We start from the raw sequence: 24,131 nt of genomic DNA on the forward strand, positions 1-24,131 counted from the left end.
TTACTCCAGCGACAAATCCAGCACCTTACCATGGGAAGCTGTTCAGTCTAGGGGAAACGTGGATTAGTATAAAGATGTCAGGGTAACATTTAAATATGTGGGTTCATGCTCAAGGGGAAAAACAAAGGTGGTATTTCCTGGGTGTGATATCTTGTGTCTCGTTTTCGCTCTCTTCCACAAGTCAGCCTGCCGCAGTGGCTGCAGTGATGTGCTGGGCCATGGCACAGCCACCGTTTGTCTTCTTGCGTTTAGCTGGAAGCCTCGAGATCTGCTGCTTGCACCTAGCGAAGCAGCTGTGGTCAGACACCCACCATCACTTGTTCAGACACGTAGGTTATCTGGTTTCTCTTGCAGAAAAAGAAAAAGCAGAGCTGCTTCTCTTCAGCTAGGAGGAGCAGATGCTGTGATAACAAATCTGCTTTAGATCTGAAAAGTTGCTGCCTGCATGGGAAAGGTAGAAAAGATGGAGCTTGCTTCTCCTCAGTCATTCCTGGTGCTGAGGCAAGACACAGTTCCATCTGAATGGTAACTAAAATGTTGCTGAGAGGTGGTTGGACACCGACATGGGCTGAACTGTGGCGAAACCCCTGGGACAAGGAACAACGGTTCTTGTGCAGGATAAAAGATGTTTTTTGTTCTTCAGATTGAGGCATAATCATTTCTAACAAAAACATCATGCTGCTTACATGGCTCATCAACAAACTTACCAACTCGATGAAGAAACACTTCAGGTTGCTGGCTGGTGGCTGCCTTGTTGGGCCTGTTGGGTTGTCTGCCTGGGAACGCTTAGAGGTCACTCCTGACCAGACAGATTGGGCTGCTCCTGACTTTCATTCCCATAATTGTCTGAGCTCCTTTAAGCCAGCCATTTCCACTGCTGATGCCCTAGTTAGTGCTGCTCATTAATTTCCATAGCCTAGCAGTCAGTGAGGGAAGCAGTGTCAGAGGTTTTGACCACGTTTTACATTTCTGGCATAAACTCTCCTGCTGGATGGCAGTACGGAGTGGTTTTAGGACTTAGGCTGGTGAGCATCAGCATCGAAGGTGAGACGCATATCAGGACAATGTTTTCTTTCTCCTGTGAGTAAATTGCACTGTGTGATGCTTGAAAGATTTAATGTCCACTCAATCTTGGTTTTTGCAGCAGGGAGGATGCAGTTGGGTATTTGATACGCCTTGGACACTACCAGCTTTTCCAGTCTTGCAGAGAACAAGTTAGAAGGTGACTTTACATGATGAACTTTCCCACCTGTTCTAGTTCTTGAGGTGAGATGATCCTCCTGCGGCAGACAACATGGTCCTGTTTCTCTCTCTGTGCAAGTTCTCACGGTCAGCAGAGCCAGTGCAGCTTCTGAGCCCAGGAAGCAGTAGTTCTCTGCTGGGCTTGTGAGTTGAGTGAGCCCAACAAAGCATGAGGTGAGAGGGGCATGACACAGGAGCATGGTAGAGGGAAAGGACACAGGGTTTAGCCTTTAGGAACACTGAGCTGTTAGATTTTACCAGCTATTAACAAGTAACTGTGTTTAAGAAAGATGTTGAGGTCCTCAAGTGTGTCCAGAGAACAATACATTTGAGCAGCAGAACAAGAGGAAACGGCCTCAAGTTGCACCAGGGGAGGTTCAGGCTGGATGTGAGCAGGAATTTCTTTGCTGTTCAGAGGTAAAGGACAAACTGTGTGTGTGTGAGGGGGGTGTCTGTGTGGGTGTGGGTGTGTGTGGGTGTCTGTGTGGGTGTGTCTCTGTGTGTGGGGGTGTGTGAGCAGGTTGTAGGTGTGCAGATGACTAATAAAAAGAAGTGGGGTAAGATCCTACAGATTTGATGCATCAAAGTCTTTCCCTTTGCTACAAATACAACTTTCCTCAACTGGCTGCTCTGCTTCTAGGCTGCAGCTTCCCTTTGAAGTCAGGACAGATTAAGGGATTAATTGGTGGATGTACCGGCTTATTAACTGGAGTCAGAGTGCTCCATCGATCCTTGAGGCTGTGCTAACTGGTACACCTCAGCTCACAGGCTGCTTAGCAATACTCCCAACTGGCTGGGCTGTGGATGTAAAATACTGTGCGCTGCAGAATCAGTGTGTTTAACTGAGCACTTAGGAGTAGGAGAAGCTCAGACTTTGGTCAAAGTGGTTTGGTTTTTTCTTTCTGGTTAACTGCCTCCTCAGAGCTTGGCTGAAAACTGGTCCCTCCATCCCTCCATCCAGAGCTGCACAGGCTGCAGCATGGGCAGAAGGGGCCACAGACATCACAGACACCTGGGCAAGGGCCATGAATGAGGGCTGGACACTGGCACAGGCCCCAGGGGCAAGGGCAGGGACTCAGGGCCACAGGAGCAGCCTGAGCAGGAACTTGGCTTAATTCAGTCTCCTTCACTTCAGCACTGTGGGGTTTGATGTGAGGGTCAGCAATGCTGGGGGTGTGCAGGGCAGCCCTGGCACTGCTCACTGGGTGCCCATCTGCTCCTCACAGCCCTTCTGGCAGGACAGCGCTGGAGGTGTCCAAGTCCTGGCTACCAGACCCTCAGGCTGAACCACTGCCTCGTTGGGAGAGAGAAAACAAGCACACGGATCAACTGCAGAGAGAACTCGAGCCGTTTCTCTCTATGTATAATCCAGGTAGTGAGCAGTAGTGGTGAAAAGGACCTCTGCACATGTGGATTTTTTTCAGTGTTCCTTTGAACATCTTAGGGGCCAAAAGCAAGCAAGATGTAAAGCATCCACAGGGCAAAAATTCCATGTTTCTCTGCCACACAGCTTGGCGTTAAGTATATTCCATCTCTCTGTCACCATTTGTGCTCCAGGATGTTGCTTTTGTACATGGAACCGTCTCTGCTTCTCTGTCACTTACGTGTGAATGTGCCACCAGTAGAAACTACGTACAGATATACTGTATATAGCCTGTATCTAGACACAGGTACAGGGAAGCGTGACATGGACGTGACTGGCAGCTGCATTTTGAAGCTGCTTGAAATACAAACCGCTGTCTGGATTGCAGTTCTATCAAAAAAGCACCTGTGGGCAAAGCTTTGTTTCTTTTGGGGTGACATTGGGACGTTTCCAGTGCTGATGGCTATGTTTGCTAGAACGAAAATGAAAAGTACATGTGGAAAATCATGTGCTGGCAAGGGGGCCTGTGCAAGAGGAGCAGGACCCACACACCTCCTGCCTGTCCCCTGTGCTGCAGGGGCTTTTTCCACTGAGTGCAAGCAGGGGTGAGGAAGAGGAGGCAAAAGCATGTTTTTACTGCTCTGGGAAGGATGTGTGGTGTGCCTCAGGGATGCCCAAAGCCTCTGCTCCCCTCCCACGTCCATTCCATGCTGCAGCAGTCGCAGGGCAGCTGGGGCTGTGGTGGGCACCTGAATGTGCTGCAGGGGCTTGTGCTGGCCACGGCGCTCCCGGCTTCTACAGAACAGCAGCCTTTGACAGCTGCTGGATGTGGTGCTGTTTTCCTCTTTGGGTCTTGTGGTGGGAGTCTGGGGCCACTTCATGGCCTTCCAGTGTGCTAATGCCTGTCCTCTCTGTCACCTGCACTTGTCCTGCTTTCGCTCTTGTGTCACACAGGTGCCTCAGGTCTATTTTCTCCAGCACATATGATTGTAAATCCAGCATTGGCAGCTACCTTTGGAAGTTGACATTTGGGGAAACAAAACTTGTGGTTTCAAGTTTCCAGGGTGCTTATTTTCCATAGATTCAGTTGCAAACTAGCAACGTGACAGAAGTGTCAAGTTCTGGTTGCGGCGCTGTCCCAGCCCCAGCTCATGCGGAAATCCTGCTGAAATGGCTCAGGCTGTCCAGGGAACACGAGCCCTGCTCCCTTACCATGCATCCCATGCTGAACCTGCTCCCTGAGACCTTCCCCATTGGGAGAGCTTTTGGCTCTGGGTGAGAAGCAGCCTCTACCACCCTGCTCTCCCACAAAAGCCTGACGGGGCTCACGTCCAGTGAGCACTTAGAACTGGAGGGGCAGGGTGTAAGTATCACACAGACCTGTGTCAGCCCTCCTCCAACCCTGGCAGCCCTCACAAGTCCACATCCTGGCCCCAGACTGGGCCATGTTATCTGATGGACTGAGTGAGCCCGAGACATGCTCTGTGCACCAGGGACTTGAAAATATGGTGTGAGCTGGCACTTGTGTGCAGCCCAGAAAGCCAGCCACGGCCCGGGCTGCTTCACCAGCAGCGTGGCCAGCAGGGACAGGCGCCGACTCTCACCCTCTGCTCTGCTGAGACCTCACTTGGAGCACGGTGTCCAGTCCTGGGGTCCCCAGCCCAAGGAGGACATGGGCCTATTAGAGCAGGCCCAGAGGAGGCTGCAGAAGTGACCAAGAGCTGGAACATGGAACACCTCTCCTGTGAAGGAAGGCTGTGAGACAGGGATGCACAGCCTGGACTAGAGATGGCTCTGGGGAGGCTTTGCAGCCTCTCACTATATAAAGGGGCTTATCAGAAAGATGGAGAAAGACTTTTTTATCAGGGCCTGCAATGACGAGACAAAGGGCAACAGTTTTGAAATGAAAGAGCTGGGACTGCTCAGCTGGGACTGCCTCTGTCCAGCCAGCAACAGGTCCTGAGAATTCAGAAGCATAAATGCCTCCTAGTCATTTGAATTCTCACAATGTTGAACCCCTTCACCACAAAGATCACAAAAACAAAGTCTGGTGGCTAAATGTGCAATAAGCAGTTGCTTCAGTTGAGCTTCAACTGTCTGGGTCTAGGACTTCCTAAAACACAGCACAGAAAGTATCAAACATCTTAAGCTATGCCTTATTAAATAGAGGTTTATTATTTCCCATTGCTCAGCCCTGGTGAAGTTGTGGAGCTCTTTTCTGAAAAATGTCTTTGGTTCTTCAGGGAGCTGTTCCTGCAGAGTCGGGTTTGGGGCTATTTGCAGAACGCCTGCGCTGGCTGCACGTTTGCAGTGCTGGAGATTAGTCTATTCAGCATATTCAACATTTACAAAGTATTCCTGAGTGATCGTGCCCTGTTATTACGTTGGTGATGTGCTGAAACCATTGTTTGTTCTGTACATATCGCTGTCCTGAACGTCAGGATCACCACAAAGACGACGGTGAAAGGCACCATTCGCCTTTTGTCCGTCTCTAGTGCCATAAAACCTGCCTTGCTGATAGAACAACAGCAGTTGTCTGAGATGTAAAGGAAGCAAATTAAAGAATGTTGCCGTGGTAATAGCATTTAAAACCCACTGATATCTTCCTACCACGGAGCACAAAAAATAGTTCACTTTGCCATGGGACGTATGGGAAGGTGCTCTAGGATGGAGAGAGAGCTGCTTCCCGATGTTCCAACACAAATCCATGTGACCACATTTCTTCCTTAAGAAATGAAGTTTGTCTGGAGTGAATGTGTCTCAGCTGATAACACGTATTTACTGTTTCTTGATCCTTCTGTGTTGTGGGGAGTCCACATGCATTTGTTTCTGGGTATTGTCACAGTATCACTTTCGGAAAAAGCTAATGAAAATAGAAGTTAGAATAAATCCTTACAAAGAAGTAAAGGAAGAACTGCTGACGATGCACAAATGTATTCAAGGAGTGGGCTGAGTAAATGGTGATGGGGCCAAGGAGACAGGAGGGGTTCCTATGCGACCTGATCTAGGTGACCCTGCTTCTGCAGGGAGCTGGACTAGATGATCTCTAAAGGTCCATTCCAACCCCTACCATTCTATGATTCTATGGTTTGTGAGCTGTCCCTGCCTGCTCAGACCTGGCTGTCCAGCACCCAAATAACCCCAGCACAGACCAGCCCCTCATCATCCCCTGTGTGGTCCCAACAGTGGGAGCTTCCACAGCCTCTTCTGTGCCCATGACTATGCCCACTGCTGTGCCACCAGCTCCCTGCCTGCAGCTAGGACCCTTCCGCTGCCACACAGCCCAGATGTGCCTGCAGCTGAGCTTTCCCTGCATCATCCTCTTCATCCAAGGGAGTGCTGCCGGTGGGGGCACATGAGACTGCACTTCAACCCACTTTATCTACTCTTTGTGCTCAGGGGAGGGATGGGGTCTGTGATAGGGATTCTCCTGCCGTCTCCCCTGCCCAGGGTGGGCCCCATCCCCAGCTGTGCTGCAGGTGAGGCTGGGCTGGGGTTCCGTGTGCATGCAGGAGCAGGTGACGTGTCTCTGCTCTGCTCTGGATGGAGATTTGTTGCAGCTGCTGTTTTACCTGGTTTCTCCCCGTTGTGTTGGTGGAGCTCCCAGCCACCACTGTCTCAAATGTGCTGCTCTTGACAGATTCCACACTGGATTGTTTCAGTATCTTTGCAGTGATTTGGCTTAGGTGTAAATAGATGCTTTGGTTTAGTATGAGGGATTGGGTTACTCTGCTGCACTGCTGAGCTCTTTTTCTACTCAAATTTCCCTTTGCTGAATTGTTTGCAACCCAGTTCTACATGTCACCCCACAAAAGACCTACCAGGCTACAGAATGCATTAATTCATACATAAAGCATTAATTCATGCCCCCTGAAGTCCAAAGTGCTAGCAGGGAAAGGCACACAATAAAAAGAGAAACTACCAGCCTGGGCCAAGTAAATCCCTGGAGCTGGAGGAGACTTGAGCCATGGTGTGCAGACAACAATCCTGCCTATGAAGAGTCATCAAAGCCTACAGTTCCCATAGATCATGATATAATAAATGTGTCAAAGAGCAGCTTCATCCTTCACAGCTCAACCTGCTCCCAAGAGCCATTGGTTGTGGCAAGCAGAGCATCCCTGTGGGCAACCAGTCAGGTCTGGGACAGTGCCAGACAGCCCCAGAGGTCTCGCCAGGGAAGCCGTAGTCAGAGACCTGGTACTGTCACACTCACCACAGGCCAAGGAATGCAGAGGTACTGCCCATCACAAAGCTAAATCATACATTTTCTCCTGCTCAACAAAAGCCACTTTGGCCCAAACGGGATTGGGGTGGTGTCAAGCCACACTCACATTGAGAAGAGAAGAGAAGAGAAGAGAAGAGAAGAGAAGAGAAGAGAAGAGAAGAGAAGAGAAGAGAAGAGAAGAGAAGAGAAGAGAAGAGAAGAGAAGAGAAGAGAAGAGAAGAGAAGAGAAGAGAAGAGAAGAGAAGAGAAGAGAAGAGAAGAGAAGAGAAGAGAAGAGAAGAGAAGAGAAGAGAAGAGAAGAGAGAAGAGGCTGTTGTGATGGTTGTCAATATAGAAGCAAAGGAAAATACTAGAAGAGATAAATAGGCCTGTAGGGTGGCTTTAGTCTGGGGAAATTGTTTTATCTTTCCAGAAAAACCCTCACACTGAGATTTCCTTGGTGTTTTCCTTCAAAGAACCCAGTTTGGTTGGTTGGAGGAGTCAGTTAAACTGATTTTTGTGGGGTTTTTTTTGACAGAACCCTGGAAAAAAAAAGGGGTTTTCTTGGAAAAAATACTCTTCCACTCAAACAGCTAGTCCCAGTCAAAAAGAAGATTCAATCCCAAATTTGATCAGCTCTCCAAATCAGCCTTTGTGCCTATAACTTCAGTCACCTAAAGGGCAAACTAATTCAGACTTTCATCAAGTCCATAACACAAGGTATGAAAATTGAAGTGTATGAGAAACAATTCCTACTTAAAGCAGCTGAAGGTGGTGCAGAAGGAGATTCAATGTGAGAGCACAGTCTTTAACACAGGAAATGGGTGAAGACACAGTGTACATACAAAAAGATGTCGTATGCACGCAAAACGTGAGAAAGGTTTATTTGTTTGCACAGTGTTTGTGCTAGAAGAGACCTTGGACTACTGAGCAGCAAGGAGCTGAGTAAGAATTCCTGGTGGACTTGCTTTAGCAGAGGAGTTTGGCTGGATGATCTCTAAAGGTCCCTTCCAACCCTGCCATTCTGTGTGTGTGAGTGTGGCATTACTGGCCAAAGCTTACTAGTAGCCCAGATGGGCTGTGGAGGTTCCTTCTCTGGAGACATTCAACCCCAGCTGGATGAGTTCCTGTGTGCCCTACTCTAGGTGGCCCTGCCCTGTCAGGGGGTTGGAGTCAGATCATCTTTCAAGGTGTGATCCACCTCTGCAAACGTGGCATTCACAGGGTCGTGTCCTGCTTGGGACAGACAGATATTTTGCTTTGTCTTGGCTTGGTTTTTTTTTTTTACCTGAAAAAGGATAGTTTCCTGAATTTTCCATTTCCTGTCTTGAATTGCAGTGAACAACCAGATGTTCTCATGGGTGGCAATGCTGTTCTTGACCAGCTGCCACTCAGCACAGAGCACGTGCTGTCCGTAGCTGTACCACAGGCTGCATAAACTCGTGATTGAGGCAAGAGAATACCGTTGAAAATTAAACATGAATGCATAATTAATAACCAAAATAAAAGAATGAATCACATTAATCAGGAAAAGAAGACGCAACAAACTAAGACAAAGAAAGGGAACAATTTAGCTCATACAGTAGGACACACAATTGACTTTGAAAGCGATTGCACTGGATAGTTTGCCCAGTAAAATTATGCTAATCCATATCCATGGCAGTTTCCATCAGGTATAGCTCAGCTCTACTCCTGCAGGGTTAGCTGGAGGATCTGTCAAGTTCCTTGCAGCCAGGGCTGTTAACGGCAGATCCCACTTCCTGGCAGTTCTCTAGACTGCCAAAGCATCACATAAACCATACTAATCCCATGCGACTTCATGCCTTTCCCTGTGTTCTCCTTTGGGACAAACGGTGCATCAGGACTTTATATCCCTCTGCTACTCATCCACCTTCACTGCAGTGACACTGCCAACACACTTGAAGTTTGTGTGAATGCAAGCACCCCACTCCACAGCTGTATGTTGTCTTCTTCAGAAATTCATTTGTCCTTTCCTCTGTACTCCCTCTTCACGATGGAGATTTTTTTCCTCCAACTATTACAAATTTGGCCAGTTCCAAGTGCTTTAGAGTGCTGGAAAGTTTGCAAGGTCTCAGTGCAAGGAAAGAAGAAAGTCCTGTAAATCTGTGAGTTGCATCTGAGACAGTAAATTTAAGTAGTGTTGGAAATGAAAAGAAACTCTCATCACAAGGTCTGTTTCAATGAGGTTCAAGTGCTGTTTGTCCTTGGAGTCTGGTGGTTTTACAGCCATACTTCCCAATGAAAAATGCTGAGGCTTTTTCTTTTTTCGCATAAGCTCTTGTAAAAATGTTTCAACCTGTTTTTGGTTATTTCAGTCTAGGGCAGCAAATCACTTCTGCGAACATTTTCACGCTCTCTGTGAAGACAATAGATTCAATTTAACAGAAACAACCTCGTCAGAAAATCAGTTGTTGTAAGAGAGCCACCACGGAGTCACCTCGCTGCCCGGTCCATCGGTCCGTGGCAGCAGCCTGGGACTCTTTCTATTAAATGAAAAAGCTAAAGAGAGGTGCGGGCACGGTGCGGAGGGTGCGAGCGCACACGGGCTAAAGAGAGGTGCGGGCACGGTGCGGAGGGTGCGAGCGCACACGGGCACCGCATCCCCCCGGCGGCGGCCGGGACGGGGCCGCCCTGCTGCCTCCCACCCTCACTGCGGGTCCTTCTGGGCAGCTCCGGGGTCCCTCGCAGTGGCCCGGGCCCCCTCAGAGCACCAAAACAGCCGAAGGGAGGGAGGGGTGGGGAAAACAAACTTCGGGGAAGTTCCTGGTGTTCGAGTACAATCGCGGAAATAGCGGCCTGGGAAGCGCTGGTCGCCGCCGGAGCAGCAGCGCGCCCCGGGGCGGGAGGCGGGCGGGGGGCCGGCAGCCGCCTCCGCCCCGCACGGAGGCAGGACGGGGGCGCGGGGCAGCGTGGGCGGCCGCAGCCGCGGCCCCGCGAGGCGGCGTCAGGCGCGGGAGCCCGGTCCCGGCTCCATATAAACGGGCGGCGGCGGCGGCGGCGGCGTCTCGCTCAGCCCGAGCCCGAGCGGAGCCGTGCCGTGCCGGGCGGAGGGCGGCTGGGCGGCAGCGGCACGATGGGCAGCGCGGCGCGTCCCGGCGCGGTGCCGCTGCTGGCGCTGGCGCTGCTGGCGGCTCAGGGCGGCGCGGCGCCGCTGCAGCCCGGCGGCCCCCCCGCGCTCACCAAGATCTACCCGCGCGGCAGCCACTGGGCTGTGGGTAAGTGTCCGGCGCTGCCGCCGCTCCCCGACGGTGCCCGCGCCGCTCCAATGCCCGTGCCCACCGGGGCGAGCTGCCGCGGCGGCTCGGCGGGGCGGACGGGGCGCGACAGCCCGCGTCCGGCGCTCGGGACGGCGCGGGAGGGCCGCGGGGAGAGCCCCGGCGCTGGGGAAGCGGCCGCTGCCGTACCGGAACGCCTCCGGTCCCCGGGCAGTGCCCGCCCCGCTCGGCGCGGGTCCCGTCCCACCGGCGCCCCAAGCCCCGCAGCCGGCGGGACCGTGCGAGCGCGTCCCCGCCGGGCGCTACCCGGTGCCGGCGCTGGGCTTGGGGCAGCGCGCCCCTGGGTGGGCTGTAGCCGCCGCGCCAGAGCCCTCGGGCGGCATCCAGCCGAGAGCAGCGGGCTCGGAGCCGCGCTGCCGCGGGAATGACCTGCGTCCCGGGGAGCTTTTGGGCTCCAGCCTTCCCCCGGATTCGGGCGGGACAGAGGGTGCGGGGTAGCGCGGCTTTCCGCGCTACCTTTGACATTTATTTGACGGTTGTGTTCCCTGCCCCTATCTCTCTTCAGAGACACGAGAACCCAGAGCCAAGCTCGGAGGCAAATGACTTGCAGCCCTGGGCTCTCCATCACCCCGAGGCGCAGCCAGCGCCCCGGGCAGCCCCAGTCCCAGCCGCAGCCCTGGACCACTCAGCCCGGAGGAGGCTCCTCCGGTGCTACCTCTCCTCTATCCTTTCCCAATAGCCTATTTTTTTGTAGCCTGAAGCCAACTAGGATGTCATTGTGATGATGGTAAAGTATGGTACACCAAAAGTGCACCCAGTGCTCCTAGAAAGGCACTGGCACACAGGCTTACGCTGGAGTTCCCACAAGGAACAGAGAAAGTCTAAAACCTACAGCTTCTTCGTCCACTTCTTCCAGCAGCTCTTACCAGGTACTCTCCCTAGCCCCAGGAAAATACTTGGTTATCTTTGTCCCACTCTCAGCAACATTTTCTCTGACCAGGTAGCATAAAATTCTGTGTGACACTGTGACAAAATCTCCAGTTCCAGTTGTGTGTCAGCTTCGATATCACCTAACCCTTTCCCTTCCATACTGTCAGTCAAGAACAACTTCCAGATGAGGTTTCAGCAATGTAATACTACCAATTCTCATGAATTTCATGCTGCTGTCTTTGTCACAGGGCATTTAATGGGGAAAAAGAGCACTGGGGATTTTCCTGATGTTTATGAAGAAGAAACCAAGACACCATCTTCAGCATTACCTGAAAACATGAAGCAGCTGGAAGACTATATGCAGTGGGAAGAAATCTCAAAATACTTGCTACGTCTGCTGGAAGGGAATGAAAATAAAAGTGCTCACTTTTCAAAAGGAGGGCTTCCCTGGCATGCCAGGAGCAGCTGGGAGGCAGGAGACAACAGCAGCTGGAAAGACGTGAGTAAGACAGAACCTGTAAAAACACTCCAGGTTTTGTTTCACAGTGATGTCTCAGCTTTCTCTGACTTGTGGATTGACTGGGAACCTGGTGGCAATGCCTTTCATGCACTAAAATTCAGTAAAATAAGACTCTGCTCTTAACTGCAGATTGTCACTCACGGGTTGTATTTTTCATGAGATAGTTTGCTACTGGGCATAAACTTGGCAAATGTTAAGCAGCTTTTAGTGTCTAGATTCCCTTCAAGCTGCTTTGCCGTTCCACTCCTCTTTTCTAGCACATGATGCTCTGATGGCCGTGTCAGCAGCAGGTTCTGCACTAGCCCAGCAGAAACCAGCCAGGCTGCTGTGAATAGAGGGCAGAGGTGCTGTGTGTAAAGCCACCTCACAGGGACCATCTCCCTTGTCTGGCTGGTGGGGTTGTGTCCATCCAGGGGACAGAGCAGCTGGGCTGCAGAGTTTCTTCTCTTCCCAGCTTTGCCTTTGTCTCCTGCAAGCCTTTCCACCTCTCCACCGATGGTGTTGGCCACTGCTGTGGTCACTTGTGGTCTTGCAAAATGAGTCTGTGGCTACTGATGATCTCTAACATACACTTACAACCCCCTTCATCTTCCTTCAGGTTAATGCACTCAGCAGCACTGTTTCACTATGTAACAAGGCTTTGGAACAGATTCACCCCTATTCTTTTGCTAAATCCTGTAAGATACACTTAGAAGTGTGTCAGTGAGGTTTCGCAGAAGGGAATCAGGGTCTAAATGACATAATGAAGATTGCAGAATTGACTGGAAAACCCCTTTCTTTATAATGCATCAGGTACAGTAGTGGTGATGTGTATATGCAAAATGGTTTTCAGTGGCACTGAAATAGAACAGAAACACTAATTCATTCCCTTAGAGATGTTAATGACAAGACTTCTTCCTTCCCATATTCTACTCTAATGTGATGTAATTAATATTCTTGGGCTAACTTCAACCTGCTCTTCCTCCTGAAATCCTGGCACAGTAAGCTCAGTGAATACTCTGGTTTTTACTTCATTATGGGTAAAAATTTCCCCACTAAATTAAGCCATGATTTAAGTCTCTTACACCACTAATGTGGAGGTTGTCCCTAGGTTTCTTTCTGGTTACAGCTTTGTGGTAGTGATGCTTATAATAACAGTGAATAATATTACCTAAAAAGTAAACTATTTATCTCATCTTCAGTTCTGCAGTGTGCAGCTTTGTAATCAAATTAGGTGAAGAGATTCCATTATGCTATGGTTTCTGAAAGTATCTGTTACTCAATCATACTTTCCAAGGCTCAAAGTTGCCTCCAGTAAGTTGATTAATATCCACATGTCTGTACTTTCACCCTAAATTAATACTCACATTTTTGTAGTCAGACATTGAGCATATGTGTGGAATAATGAGATTATTGCCGTAAATATCCAAATTTCTGCTGTGATTAGTGTAAAAAAATCTCGGATTTCGTGTGACTAAGGTACAGACAGCTTGCAGGACCTCGTTTTGCCGTAGAACTTTGGCTTCCAGCAGTAAACAGTTACTTTGTCTCCATCCTGAAGTAAAAGGCAATCATTAAACCAGCACGTAACCTGTTCCTTCCTACCGTTAGACACAAATACTCAATTACAGGCAGCCTAGATAAGACAGGGTGTCCTGTTTTCGCTTTGGCTTCAGAAAGGAGAAAAAGTCAGACACCACCTTTATTGCGGGTTAGTGCTTGCTGTGAAACAGCCCGTTGAGCTGAGGTATTGAAATGTGACCAAAAAAAGGCAAATTGTGGACCCTACAGTCGGCTGCTGGAACAACTGTTCCCAGAGCTACCACCACCGAGGGGGCTGAGGTTCCCACAGGCTGAGCTCACACTTGCAGAGGTGCCTGTCTCTGTGTGGGTGCAGTCCTGCCTTCCCCAGGGCAGCAGACACAGGCTGTGTTGGGAGGAAACAGGCTGTGTTGTGAAGAAATGTGCAAAAACTTTGGTCTATGGAGCCTTTCAAATTTACTCAATTTAATTTAACATTTGAGTTTTAAATGCAAGATCAGAAATCCCCAAAGAAAAAGGCTGCAGAAGGAAACAGAGAAGTTCTTATGGCAACTCGATTGAGGGTCTTGTTCATTAGCTGCATCCTGTGCATCACTTGCCATTGATGCTCAAACTGTGCTGTACATTTCTGACAATGTTTTTTCTTTAGATCTTTCTAAAGACTCACCCAGGCAGATGGAAAGTGCTGTAACACATATATAGTCAAAACAGCCAAAGAGATGAGGGTAATGGTTCTGGGAGTCAGGCTCAGGGTGCTGCGTCTGAACTCCTTTCCTCTGCCTTTGGTTAATGCGGGCCAAACGAAGGTCTCGCCTGCTCTCTGCTCTTTGAATAAATTGCGGTTAAAGCTCAGGAAGGAAATCTCTCCTGTAAGCTGGCCTAAGCATACAAGTAAGTAGGCAAATAAGCTTTAAATTGTTTCCATGACTTGGCTTTTTAACACTAATGAGACACTATATAAATGGGATGGCAGAGGGAGAATTACTTGGGAGAATGACTTTCCTCATCCTTTGGCAGTTGGCTGTGACAGTAACCGAGACAGATGAGGTCTGTCTTTGAAAGATGATTAGGAATGTGCTTGTTATGTGAATGCACAGAGCAGATCTATATTAGGCTTATTAACTTAGTGAGTTGCTTTTTTTCAGGATGGGTCTATAAACGATATTTTTCTCTTTTTATTAGATGATGGACTATCTGCTTCAAGTGGTGAATATGAAAGAAAGCACTCCAAGCTGAAGGAAGGTCTCTAAATCACGAAGAAATTGAATGCTTTCTGTAAGAGACTATATTTCACAAGCACTTGATTGTATCAGATAATCAACAAGGTCTCTTTTCTGTAAACAAGATTTCCTTTGTGTAAAATACCTAAATACACATATTCTTGTATGTTTCAGCAGTGACTAAACTCTCCACTTCATTTTCAAGGTTACATTTTCTCACCTGAATGGCTTTGACATACATACATGTAAAATTGTCACGGAAGGGTCTTCCAATTAATTAAATGACTTACCTATCTAATCAGTTCATCTCCTAGTTCAAAACTACACCGCATCTCAACACTCACAATAAACAGTACTAATAAAAAGGCTGAGTTTATACTTTCATTTGAGGCAATAAAAGGGAAATAGACTGCGCCACAGCTAGTAACGAAGAGAACCAGAATGATTCATGTTCCACTGAGGCTTTCCTCCTCCCTGAGTTGCTCCCTGGTCTGTCACTTCTGAAGCTGACACTGCATTCCCCAGGCACCGATGGGCCAGGTACAGAGCGTGTGACACAGTTCCACGTGCAGGCAGCAGGGAGACCTGCTGGAAGATACTCTGTCTCCTTGTTTGACTCAGAGGTGACGAGGCAGCTCTGCATATTCGCACCACACATCTAACCATGTGTTAGCAGCTCCCGTACCATCTTATGTCCACGGGGGACTGAAGGAAGAAAGGGGCCTTACAGGAGAACGAGCTCATGACACCTTCTGTGGGGCTGCAGCACACTGTAGCCAAGCCGTGATCCTTGCTCACTTGTACATTCTGGAGTGGACAGTCTTGCACCAGGGCCCTGGCAAGGAGACAGTGGGCTGCCACCTTTCCTCAAAGGAGAGGATTGACAGACCAGACTGTGGGGAGGGCAGGAAGCATACGTCCACGCACAGCTTGACACTGAGCAGGAGAAGCAGGTCTGGATAAGCACTTAGCACTGCTTGGCACTGATGGGGCCACTCCTGCAGTACTAAGACCAGTTCTGAGCACCCAGTATGTGAAGGACATGGGTAAACTACAGGAGAAGTCCAACAAAGGGCCACAGAATATGATTAAGAGGCTGGAGCATCTCTCCTGCAAGGGCAGGCTGCACTGTTCAGCCTGGAGAAGGCTCAGGAGTTCTTGTCAGTGGGTATAAATACCAGAAGGGAGGATATAAAGAAGAGAGGCTCTTCCCAAGCATAAGCAGTGGCACCTCTGAACATCAGGGAATGCCTTTCACTGTAAGGATGACTTCAGCATTGGTGCAGGTTTCTCTGAGGAGCGGTGAGGTCGTTGAAATATCACTCTCCTTGGAGATACTCGAAAGCTATCTGGACATGGTCCTGGGCAACTGGTCCCAGGTAACCCTGTCTGAGAGGGGGATTGGACAAGGTGACCCCTCCAGAGGCCTCTCCCAACCTCAACTGTTCTCCCCAGCTCGAGAGACTGAGAACTTCTAGGGAGAGTCCAGTGCAGAGCTACAAAGGTGATCAGGGGACTGGAGCATCTTTCTTATGAGGAAAGACTGTGGGACCTGAAGATGTTAAGCCTAGAAAAGAGAAGTCTGAGGGGAGACCCTAGCATCACTGACAGGTACATAAAGGGTGGGTGTCAGGAGAATGAGGTGACATCTTTTTTCTGCCCAGTGACAGGACAAGGGGTGATGGACATCAGCTGGAACACAAATAGTTAAACACAAGGAGAAACTGCTTTGGTGCTGAGGTGAGGGAGCCCTGGCCCAGGCTGCCCAGGGAGGGTGTGGAGGCTCCTTCTTGGGAGGTTTCCAACCCCACCTGGACACGTTCCTGTGCCCCCTGAGCAAGGGGAACCTGCTTGAGCAGGGGCTGGTGCTGGGTGAGCTCTGGAGGATCCTTCCAATCCCCACCGTCCTGTGATGAAACAGAACAGACAAAGATACGAATTAGCCAAACGCACGGGCCGTGTGGCGCAGCTCGGGGGCCGCTTCCCGCAGCCCGGCGGCAGCGGCTGTGCGGCCGCGTCCGGCAGGAGGCGCCCTCGGGCCACGGACGGGACGCGGGGCGCTGCGGGGCAGCCGTGGGGGGGGCGCTGCGGGGCAGCCGTGGGGGGGGCGCTGCGGGGCAGCCGTGGGGGGGGGGGCGATGCGGGAGCAGCCCTGGGGTTGGGGGGGCGATGCGGGGGGGCAGCCGTGGGGCAGACGGGGGCGATGTGGGGGGGAGGTGCGGGAGGGGCAATGGGGTGGTGCGGGGGAGGGCGATGGGGAGATGCGGGGGGACGATGGGGTGTGGCGGGGCGCGAGGGGCGGCGGGGGGCTGCGGCAGCCCGAGAGCGGAGTCACGGGGGTCCGGTGCCCCGGGTGTCGGAGCCCAGCCCGGTGCCCCCCGCGCCGCACCGCAGGTCTCAGGCGCAGCCGTGGAGCCGGACGGGCTGGGTGCCGACAAAGCACACGAGACTGCCGAGTTCGCTGACGGCGTTTCCACCGCAGTTCATTCAGAGAGCTTCAAAGCTCTGGACGACGACTGTCTTCCCTCCTGCACAGCTCACGCCACTGACCTGTGACAAACTTTCCACTTCTCTGTGTTACACCTCGGATTTCTGATCCAGGCAAAGCCAGGCCTAAGGGGAAGAGTTCCCATCAGAGTCACCTCCTCTGCCCCTCACCTGTGAAGCAGAAACCCCCCGGGATTAACCCCCATTTGCCAGGGGAGACATTGCTACAGGTGAAGCAGATGCAGAGATGATGAAGTACTTTTAGTTTTCCACAACTTTGAAGCAAGTGCCAAGTGGACAATTTAAGAAATGTAAATCCACCTACCCATCCTCTCCCCAGCTGAAAAACAGGATGCTCAGACTGACCATGTGGGGCTCATCTGGGAATGAATGAGGCTTTCCAGACATAGCTAGAGCCCCTTCACCCAGTGAAAGATAGTGGGGAAAGAAAGGGGAAAGGAGCTCCTCAGCTTCTGACACTGGCTGTCCTTCCCCCATCTGATGATGGGGTAGTTCAGTTTGGCTGGTGGTAGGCACAGACTATCTTGCTTCCCATTCCCAGACAGGTTTGCCCTTCCTTTCTAGTCGTTTGCCCTGTTGGGATGGGAGGTGCAATGTGCCCAGGAGCAGGTATCTTTGTCCCTGGGAGGATGGCAAGCATTCATTTCCGTGTAGCAGTTCCTCCCAGGAACCTCTTGCAGCAGCCTTTGTCAACTGCATCAGGCTCAGGACACTGAGCAAAGACCAAGCTGCTTTTGGGACAACTCTAAGAAGTATTTACAGCGTCACCCACCAAAGCCTACACACTGTCACAAGCAGCTGGAACTGCTGACAAGCCCTGTCCTGCAAGTCCATCTTTCCTGGTGTGACAGTAACAGTCACTGTCTGCAACTGTCTCATTGCAAAGGAGTAAAGTTCTTAATATTTCCCCTGGCAGTCTTTTAACAGTATTATTCTGCCTTAGAACTTCAGATGTTGCAAACAAAATCAGACACACACACTAAAAATACCGTCTTGCTAAGACAGTTTAAGCAAAAGAGGAAACAGATCACTCAGAACCGGCTGGGCTAATAGCCTTAGCAAAGTTAGAGTAAAGAAGTGGTTAAGGATCTAGATGATTTAATCCAGTTTTAAGAAAAGGTTTTACAGTGAGCAATTAGATGCTGTTTAAGGAATTAATCACTAATGGGTCATTAACTCTGACTGCTATTGTACAGTTAACAAGCCGAGGCAGGATTATTAGACTCAGCACCCAATTAAGAAGGAGAAGATATTTACAACAAAATGAACAAATGAGCTTTTAGAATGGAATGGGACAATGTGAAAGAAAGTGTAGGAACACAGAAAACCAGACAGGGTGCACAAAAGAGAGGCGTTTATGTGTGCCTCCGTCTCTTTGTTTGAGGAACATTTACCTGCCTGTGCCCACTTACATTTATCTGGTTAAGACACTTAGTTTTAGCAGTAAACTCGCAACTGTCTCTGCAGGACGTGACTGCACATGGTTTGTCCACCGCAGGGTCGCTTGTACAGCGGCTGACAAAGCGCCTGCTTGCTTTGTCAGTAACACAACAATCACCACGGCCTGACATAATCTTTCCAATTTTTTGCTCGCAGGTGTTGGATCAGGAGCTTAATAAAAGTGAGCAGATGTCTTCAGCTGCAGCTTCTGTTGTCCTGTTATCAAGGGTTTTATCTGCTGCTAGTCCCCAACTACATCCAGTAGCCAAGTACCAGTGCTTGTTACAGGACTGACCAGAAAGTCAGGGTCTTTACAATGGCTCTGCAGGATACAGAAGAACTGGAGGCAACAGGGAGAGGCAGCAGTAGTGGCTAAAGGTGGGAGAGCACCACTGGAGTCTTGGGGAGCTGCGGGCTAACAGTGAGCAACAAGCACAGGTAAGAAGGCAACAGTTAAACGTGTTCACATGCAGGATGGTCTGCAGTATCAGAGATGCAGTTGCACTGCAGCCAGGTAATGACAAGTGGGATTGCTCCAGCCCATGAAGAAGAAGAGAATGCAGTTTCCCCTCTCCTTTCCATCCAGAACTTTACTCAGGTTAGCACAATGTGCCCCTGGTCCCTACAGAGATGGCATTTTCCTTGCCATGGAAGCAGAAGCATGCACTGAGGAAGCTGAGCCCACACACACCATGTCCCCACGCAGTTCAGCAGGGATCACCCACTGGGCCTCCCTGCACCCCTTGGCCCAGTACAGCCCTGGGAAGCAAAGCCTGAGGGCCTGGGCACAGCACATCGTGACAGGTTGGATCTGCAGGGAGAGAGGAGAAAGCTTCAAAATAGAGGGATTTTTATTATCTCTCAGAGCAGCTCTACACAAAATGGATGGGGACTGCTGCAGAGAAGACTGTGAAGGGATGTTTAGAAACTGCTGTCTGAGGTTAAAAAGCTCTCTGAAGTGAACAAAGCTGATGTACTTGTTTCTGACAGGACTCTTAAAAGATACGCACAGATTGTGAAAATATAATTAGACGCCAGCCTTTGTATGGCCACAACGAGTGGGAAACGGTGAAAGGAGAGGTCTCCCAGTCCGCATTGAATCATCCCCAGGACACAATGAGGGCGCTTGTGCGTCCTTCTCTCTTCCCTAATGAGAAACGTTAATTGCCACAACCTCCAGAGTGTGTGGAGCACCCCGTGCCCAGCGCAGGAGAAGGGGGGTTTCATTACAGCTTCTCAGCCCCATTACAGGCAGTAACGGAGATAATGGAAAACAAAGGTGCCGCAGGTTTACTTTCAGCAGCCTGGCGATGGGCAGAGGGTGGGCAGGGGAGTGAGGACCAGCACCATGCCAGGGGCTGCGCTGGGCAGCCGCTGTGGGCAGGATGCACACAGTGTTCCCCCGCACAGCTCCAGCCCCCAGCACCCTGTCAGTCAGGGCTGCGGGGACACTGGGTCCTGCAGCACCCAATGGCCCCATGTCCCAGGAGGCAGCAAGGACCAAAGGCCTGGCACCAACCCCAGCCTACTGCAACACAGGTGGGCAAAGCCCATCCGACCCTGGGGCTGCCCTGCAAAGGCAGCTGTGGGAGCGCTGTTGCAGTCCCCAGGCTGTCAGGTCTCAGGTCCCTGCGTGCTTAGCAGAGAGCCCTGCGGGATGTGCTGCCGGCTGTGGGGCTGCAGCCACTGCCCCCAGCGCTCACACACACCCCAGGCAGGGTCCTGCTGTTGGAGAGCCGGCGACAAGGCCCCATGGCCAGGCCTATTGCACCCCACAGGGTGCAAGTAGCCTGTGCCTGTGTGCCCAGAGACGTTGCACAGCCCTGGTGCAGGCTGTAGCTTGGTGCCCGTGTGCCCGGACATGATGCACAGCCCTGGTGCAGGCTGTAGCTCGGTGCCCTGGTGCAGGCTGTGGCTCAGTGCCTGTGTGCCCAGACACACTGCACAGCCCTGGTGCAGGTTGTGGCTCGGTGCCCGTGTGCCCAGACACGGTGCACAGCCCTGGTGCAGGCTGTGGCTCAGTACCTGTGTGCCCAGACACGGTGCACAGCCCTGGTGCAGGTTGTAGCTCGGTGCCCATGTGCCCAGACACGGTGCACAGCCCTGGTGCAGGCTGTGGCTCAGTACCTGTGTGCCCAGACACGGTGCACAGCCCTGGTGCAGGTTGTAGCTCGGTGCCCGTGTGCCCAGACACGGTGCACAGCCCTGGTGCAGGCTGTGGCTCAGTACCTGTGTGCCCAGACACGGTGCACAGCCCTGGTGCAGGTTGTAGCTCGGTGCCCATGTGCCCAGACACGGTGCACAGCCCTGGTAGAGGCTGTGGCTCGGTGCCCGTGTGCCCAGACACACTGCACAGCCCTGGTGCAGGCTGTGGCTCGGTGCCCTGGTGCAGGCTGTGGCTCGGTGCCCGTGTGCCCAGACACACTGCACAGCCCTGGTGCAGGCTGTGGCTCGGAGCCCTGGTGCAGGCTGTGGCTCGGTGCCCGTGTGCCCAGACACACTGCACAGCCCTGGTGCAGGCTGTGGCTCGGAGCCCTGGTGCAGGCTGTGGCTCGGTGCCTGTGTGCCCAGACACACTGCACAGCCCTGGTGCAGGCTGTGGCTCGGAGCCCTGGTGCAGGCTGTGGCTCGGTGCCTGTGTGCCCGGACACACTGCACAGCCCTGGTGCAGGCTGTGGCTCGGAGCCCTGGTGCAGGCTGTGGCTCGGTGCCTGTGTGCCCAGACACACTGCACAGCCCTGGTGCAGGTTGGGCCCTGGAATGGTGCAAAAGTAGACACCCCTCCCCAGGTAACACAGAACTTGGTTCCCAGCCACCTGACACAGCTCTTCACTCTACTGCAGCTTTTATTGCAACTAAAGTGTCCAGCCAAGGAGGGAGAGCAAAAGAGATTTCTTTTTGTTTGTTTGCTTTCCTAAGCTATGGTCAGGCCCCTATCCCTGCAGGGCATGTGGAAGAGGGAATTAAAAGGACCACAAAACACAAAGCGAGTCAAGGCATGGGGAAAGGCTGGTGCAAGTAACAGCCCTCCCTTGCCTCCCTGTTCAGGGGAGCCAGAGTGGGGCAAGGGGGTCCCTTGGTCTTCCCAGGACCAGCCTTGCCCACGGGGTTTCTCCCAGGTGGTGCTGAAGACGGCATTCAGATTGTCTGCCAGGGTTTGCCGATGGACTGGATGTGCTCCTTGGCTTTCATCCGCAGGGCGGCAATGCTGGTGTTGCGGGGATCTGCCTCGTCCAAGGGGAACTTGTCCACAAAGGCGGCTCCGCACTGGTAGGGCGGCGGCGGCCCCATGGCCCCCAGCGGCTGCAGCGCGTGGGTCACCACCGGAGAGTTCAGGAAGGGCGGCGGCGTGTAGCTGCCAGGAAGGCTCTGTGGCGAGGCCACGAAGCTGGGCAGCGTCTGCAGGGCCGTGCTGCTGGGCACCGGCGGGCTGAGCCACGACTCCAGCGGCAGGTTGCTGCTGAGAGGACCCATGGGCGCTGCCTGTGGCGAGCGGCTGAAGGAGAGGATGGGCGAGTCCTGCAGCTTCATGGAGGTCACCTCCAGCTTCTCCTGACGCCTCCACTTGGCCCGTCTGTTTTGAAACCACACCTGCAAGCACAGCCGCGTTAGCTGGGCCGTGAGGCAGCACCACGGTGGCAGCCACAGAGAGCACCAGCACCTAGAGAAGGCAGTGGCCCCCAGGGAGGGCAGCGGCACCCACGGAGAGCAGCGGCGCCCACGGAGGGCACAGCATCTCTCCCCTGGGGGCTGCGGTACAGGTGAACAGAGTGAGCAGAACACGATGGAGCAGTGGATGGCACATCATGCTCAGCAGGTTCAGCAGTGCTTCCCCGGGGGAGGCCATGTGGCCACTGTCCCGTGCTGAGACCAGCCCACCCTGCCCTGCCCTGCCCTGCCCTGCCTGGCCCGGCCTGGCTCGGCTCGGCTCGGCTCGGCTCAGCCGCCCTCACCACGGTTCCGGACATACCAGTCAAAGCGCAGTGGTGCGGCAGCCAAGCGGAACACTGCCCCGGGGTCCACAGCGTCCCGCTGGGCCGTGCAGGGTCCGGGCCGCCGCTTGGGACGTTCCAGCGGCGTCCCACGGAGCCGCTCAGCGCGCTCCGGCCGCGGCTGCGGCGCGGGGCCGGGCGGGCGGGACGCTGCGGACCCCAGGGCTGTCCGCACGTCGGGCCGGGCCGGCTCCGGAGCGCGGGTCCACACCGGGCCGGGGGCTCCCGGGGCCGGGAATGCGGGGCTGCGCCGGGGCCGGGCCGGGCCAGGAACGCGGGGCAGTGCCGAGACGCGCTGTGCCGGGCCGTGCAGGGGATCCCGAGCCCGGGGCCCCCGGGGCTGCCGGGGCCGGGCCGGGGGGCGGGGGCGGGCGTTACCTGCACGCGAACTTCGGGCAGGTTGACCTTCATGGCCAGCTCCTCGCGGCTGTACACGTCGGGGTAGTGGGACTTCTCGAAGGCGCGCTCCAGCTCGTGGAGCTGGTATGTGGTGAAAGTGGTGCGGTTCCGACGGTGCTTCTTCTTGGGTTGCTCCTCGTCCGACGGCTTCGCCTCGCCGCTGCTGCCGGCAGGCAGCTCGGGGCTGGCGCTGCTGGGACAGAACGGCTCTGCGAGGGGAAGACAGGCGGGTCACCGGGAGGGCGATCGCGCCCGCCCTGCCCGCCCCCCGGCCAGCCGCCCCTCACCTTGGAAGCGCTCGGCGCGGCCCTGGGGCTCGGCCGGCGGCGGCTCCCCGGGCATCTTGGCGAGGCAGTGCCGCGGAGCCCGTCTGTCCGCGTCCTTAGCGCTGCCGGCGCTGCCGTCGGGCAGGAAGGGACCCAGCAGGCCGTCTTCCTTGGTGAACCCCAGGATGGCCTCGATGCTGTGCAGCCTCGACGGGTTCCCCCCGGGGCTCCGCGCCGCCTGAGCGGACAGCGAGAAGGCTCCCTCGGCCATGGCGAGCGGGGCGCCGGGCGCGGGCATGGGGCGGCCGGCCCGGGGCCCCGGCGCTGCGGTCCCGCCCGGCCCCGGGGCGGCTCTGGCGAGGCACGGCCCGGCGGGGCTGGCGTCCTTGGGGCGGGGGAGGAGTGCCGGGGGGCGGTGGGCGAAGGGGAAGGCGAGGCCCCGCACGGCTGCGGCCCGGCGGGGGAGGCAGGGCATCCCCGGGGCCCCGCGGCAGCGCCCGCCGCGCCCCCCCCCCGCCGCGGCCGCTCCGCTCCGCTCCGCCCCGCCGGCCCCGGCCCCAGACGGCGCCGGGCGCTGCCATCCGGGGCCCGCGGGGCGGGGCGGGCCCGGGCGGCTGCGGGGGGATGGCCCGGGCCGGGCGCCCCGCCGAGCCCCGCGGCCGGAGCTGGGGCCGGGGCCGCGCCGGCCGCGCCGTCGGGAATCGCCGCGAGACACGCGGCTGCCGGGGCGCGGCGGCACCGACCCCGCCGGGCAGCGCCGGGACGAGCCGGGACGGGGGGGCTGCGCGGTGCCTCGCCGGCGCTGCGGGCTCTCGGAGCCGCGCTGGGTTTCTCTGCGCCGCCAGCTCCAGCCGCTGCCCGTCCCAGGCTCCTGTTAAGTGCGGCGGTTGCGTGGGTCGCCTCTGCACAGGTGACACGCAGGAGCGTCCCGCGGCACTGCTCTGGGTCAAGTGCCCAGGGTGAAAAACACAGGGGGGTAAAAGGCAGTGGTGGGATCCCCGCCAGGATGCCAGCCCTGTGCCCAGCAGCCTGCACAGCCGGGTTTCAGGCCAAGTGCAAGTACAGGCGAACTCGGGGGACATCTGAGGGAGATGGGCTCAGCCTTTCAGCCTTTACAAGTCTGGAGAAAGCACTAGGCAGTATTTCTGAGGAACTTTTTTAGGGGACAGGACAGACCCTGCGAGAAGAGCTGGTTCTGTGACCCTCCCTGTCTTTTACAGCCTGAGTGGGGCTAGAAGTCTAGAGAGCAGAGCTTTAAAGTGGTTTTGGAAGTAAAGCAGAGACCCAAAT

General features: G+C 54.0%; 2 protein-coding genes across 2 annotated transcripts; one reads left to right on the forward strand and one right to left on the reverse strand.

The window, feature by feature from the left end:
* Positions 1–9,903: 9,903 nt before the first annotated feature.
* On the forward strand, positions 9,904–14,557 carry GRP (gastrin releasing peptide). The gene is made up of 3 exons (XM_062018869.1): positions 9,904–10,045; positions 11,224–11,474; positions 14,199–14,557. The coding sequence occupies exons 1-3, from the start codon at positions 9,904–9,906 to the stop codon at positions 14,250–14,252; spliced, it is 447 nt and encodes a 148-aa protein (XP_061874853.1). The 3' UTR covers positions 14,253–14,557.
* A 6,765-nt stretch (positions 14,558–21,322) lies between these two features.
* RAX (retina and anterior neural fold homeobox) lies at positions 21,323–23,139 on the reverse strand. The gene is made up of 3 exons (XM_062018897.1): positions 22,863–23,139; positions 22,555–22,784; positions 21,323–21,775 (listed from the first exon to the last, which is right to left on the reverse strand). Exons 1-3 carry the CDS (start codon positions 23,137–23,139, stop codon positions 21,323–21,325), a joined length of 960 nt encoding a protein of 319 aa, XP_061874881.1.
* Positions 23,140–24,131: the final 992 nt, after the last annotated feature.

Source organism: Colius striatus, chromosome Z (genome assembly GCF_028858725.1).
Source record: "Colius striatus isolate bColStr4 chromosome Z, bColStr4.1.hap1, whole genome shotgun sequence".
Taxonomy (NCBI): domain Eukaryota; kingdom Metazoa; phylum Chordata; class Aves; order Coliiformes; family Coliidae; genus Colius; species Colius striatus.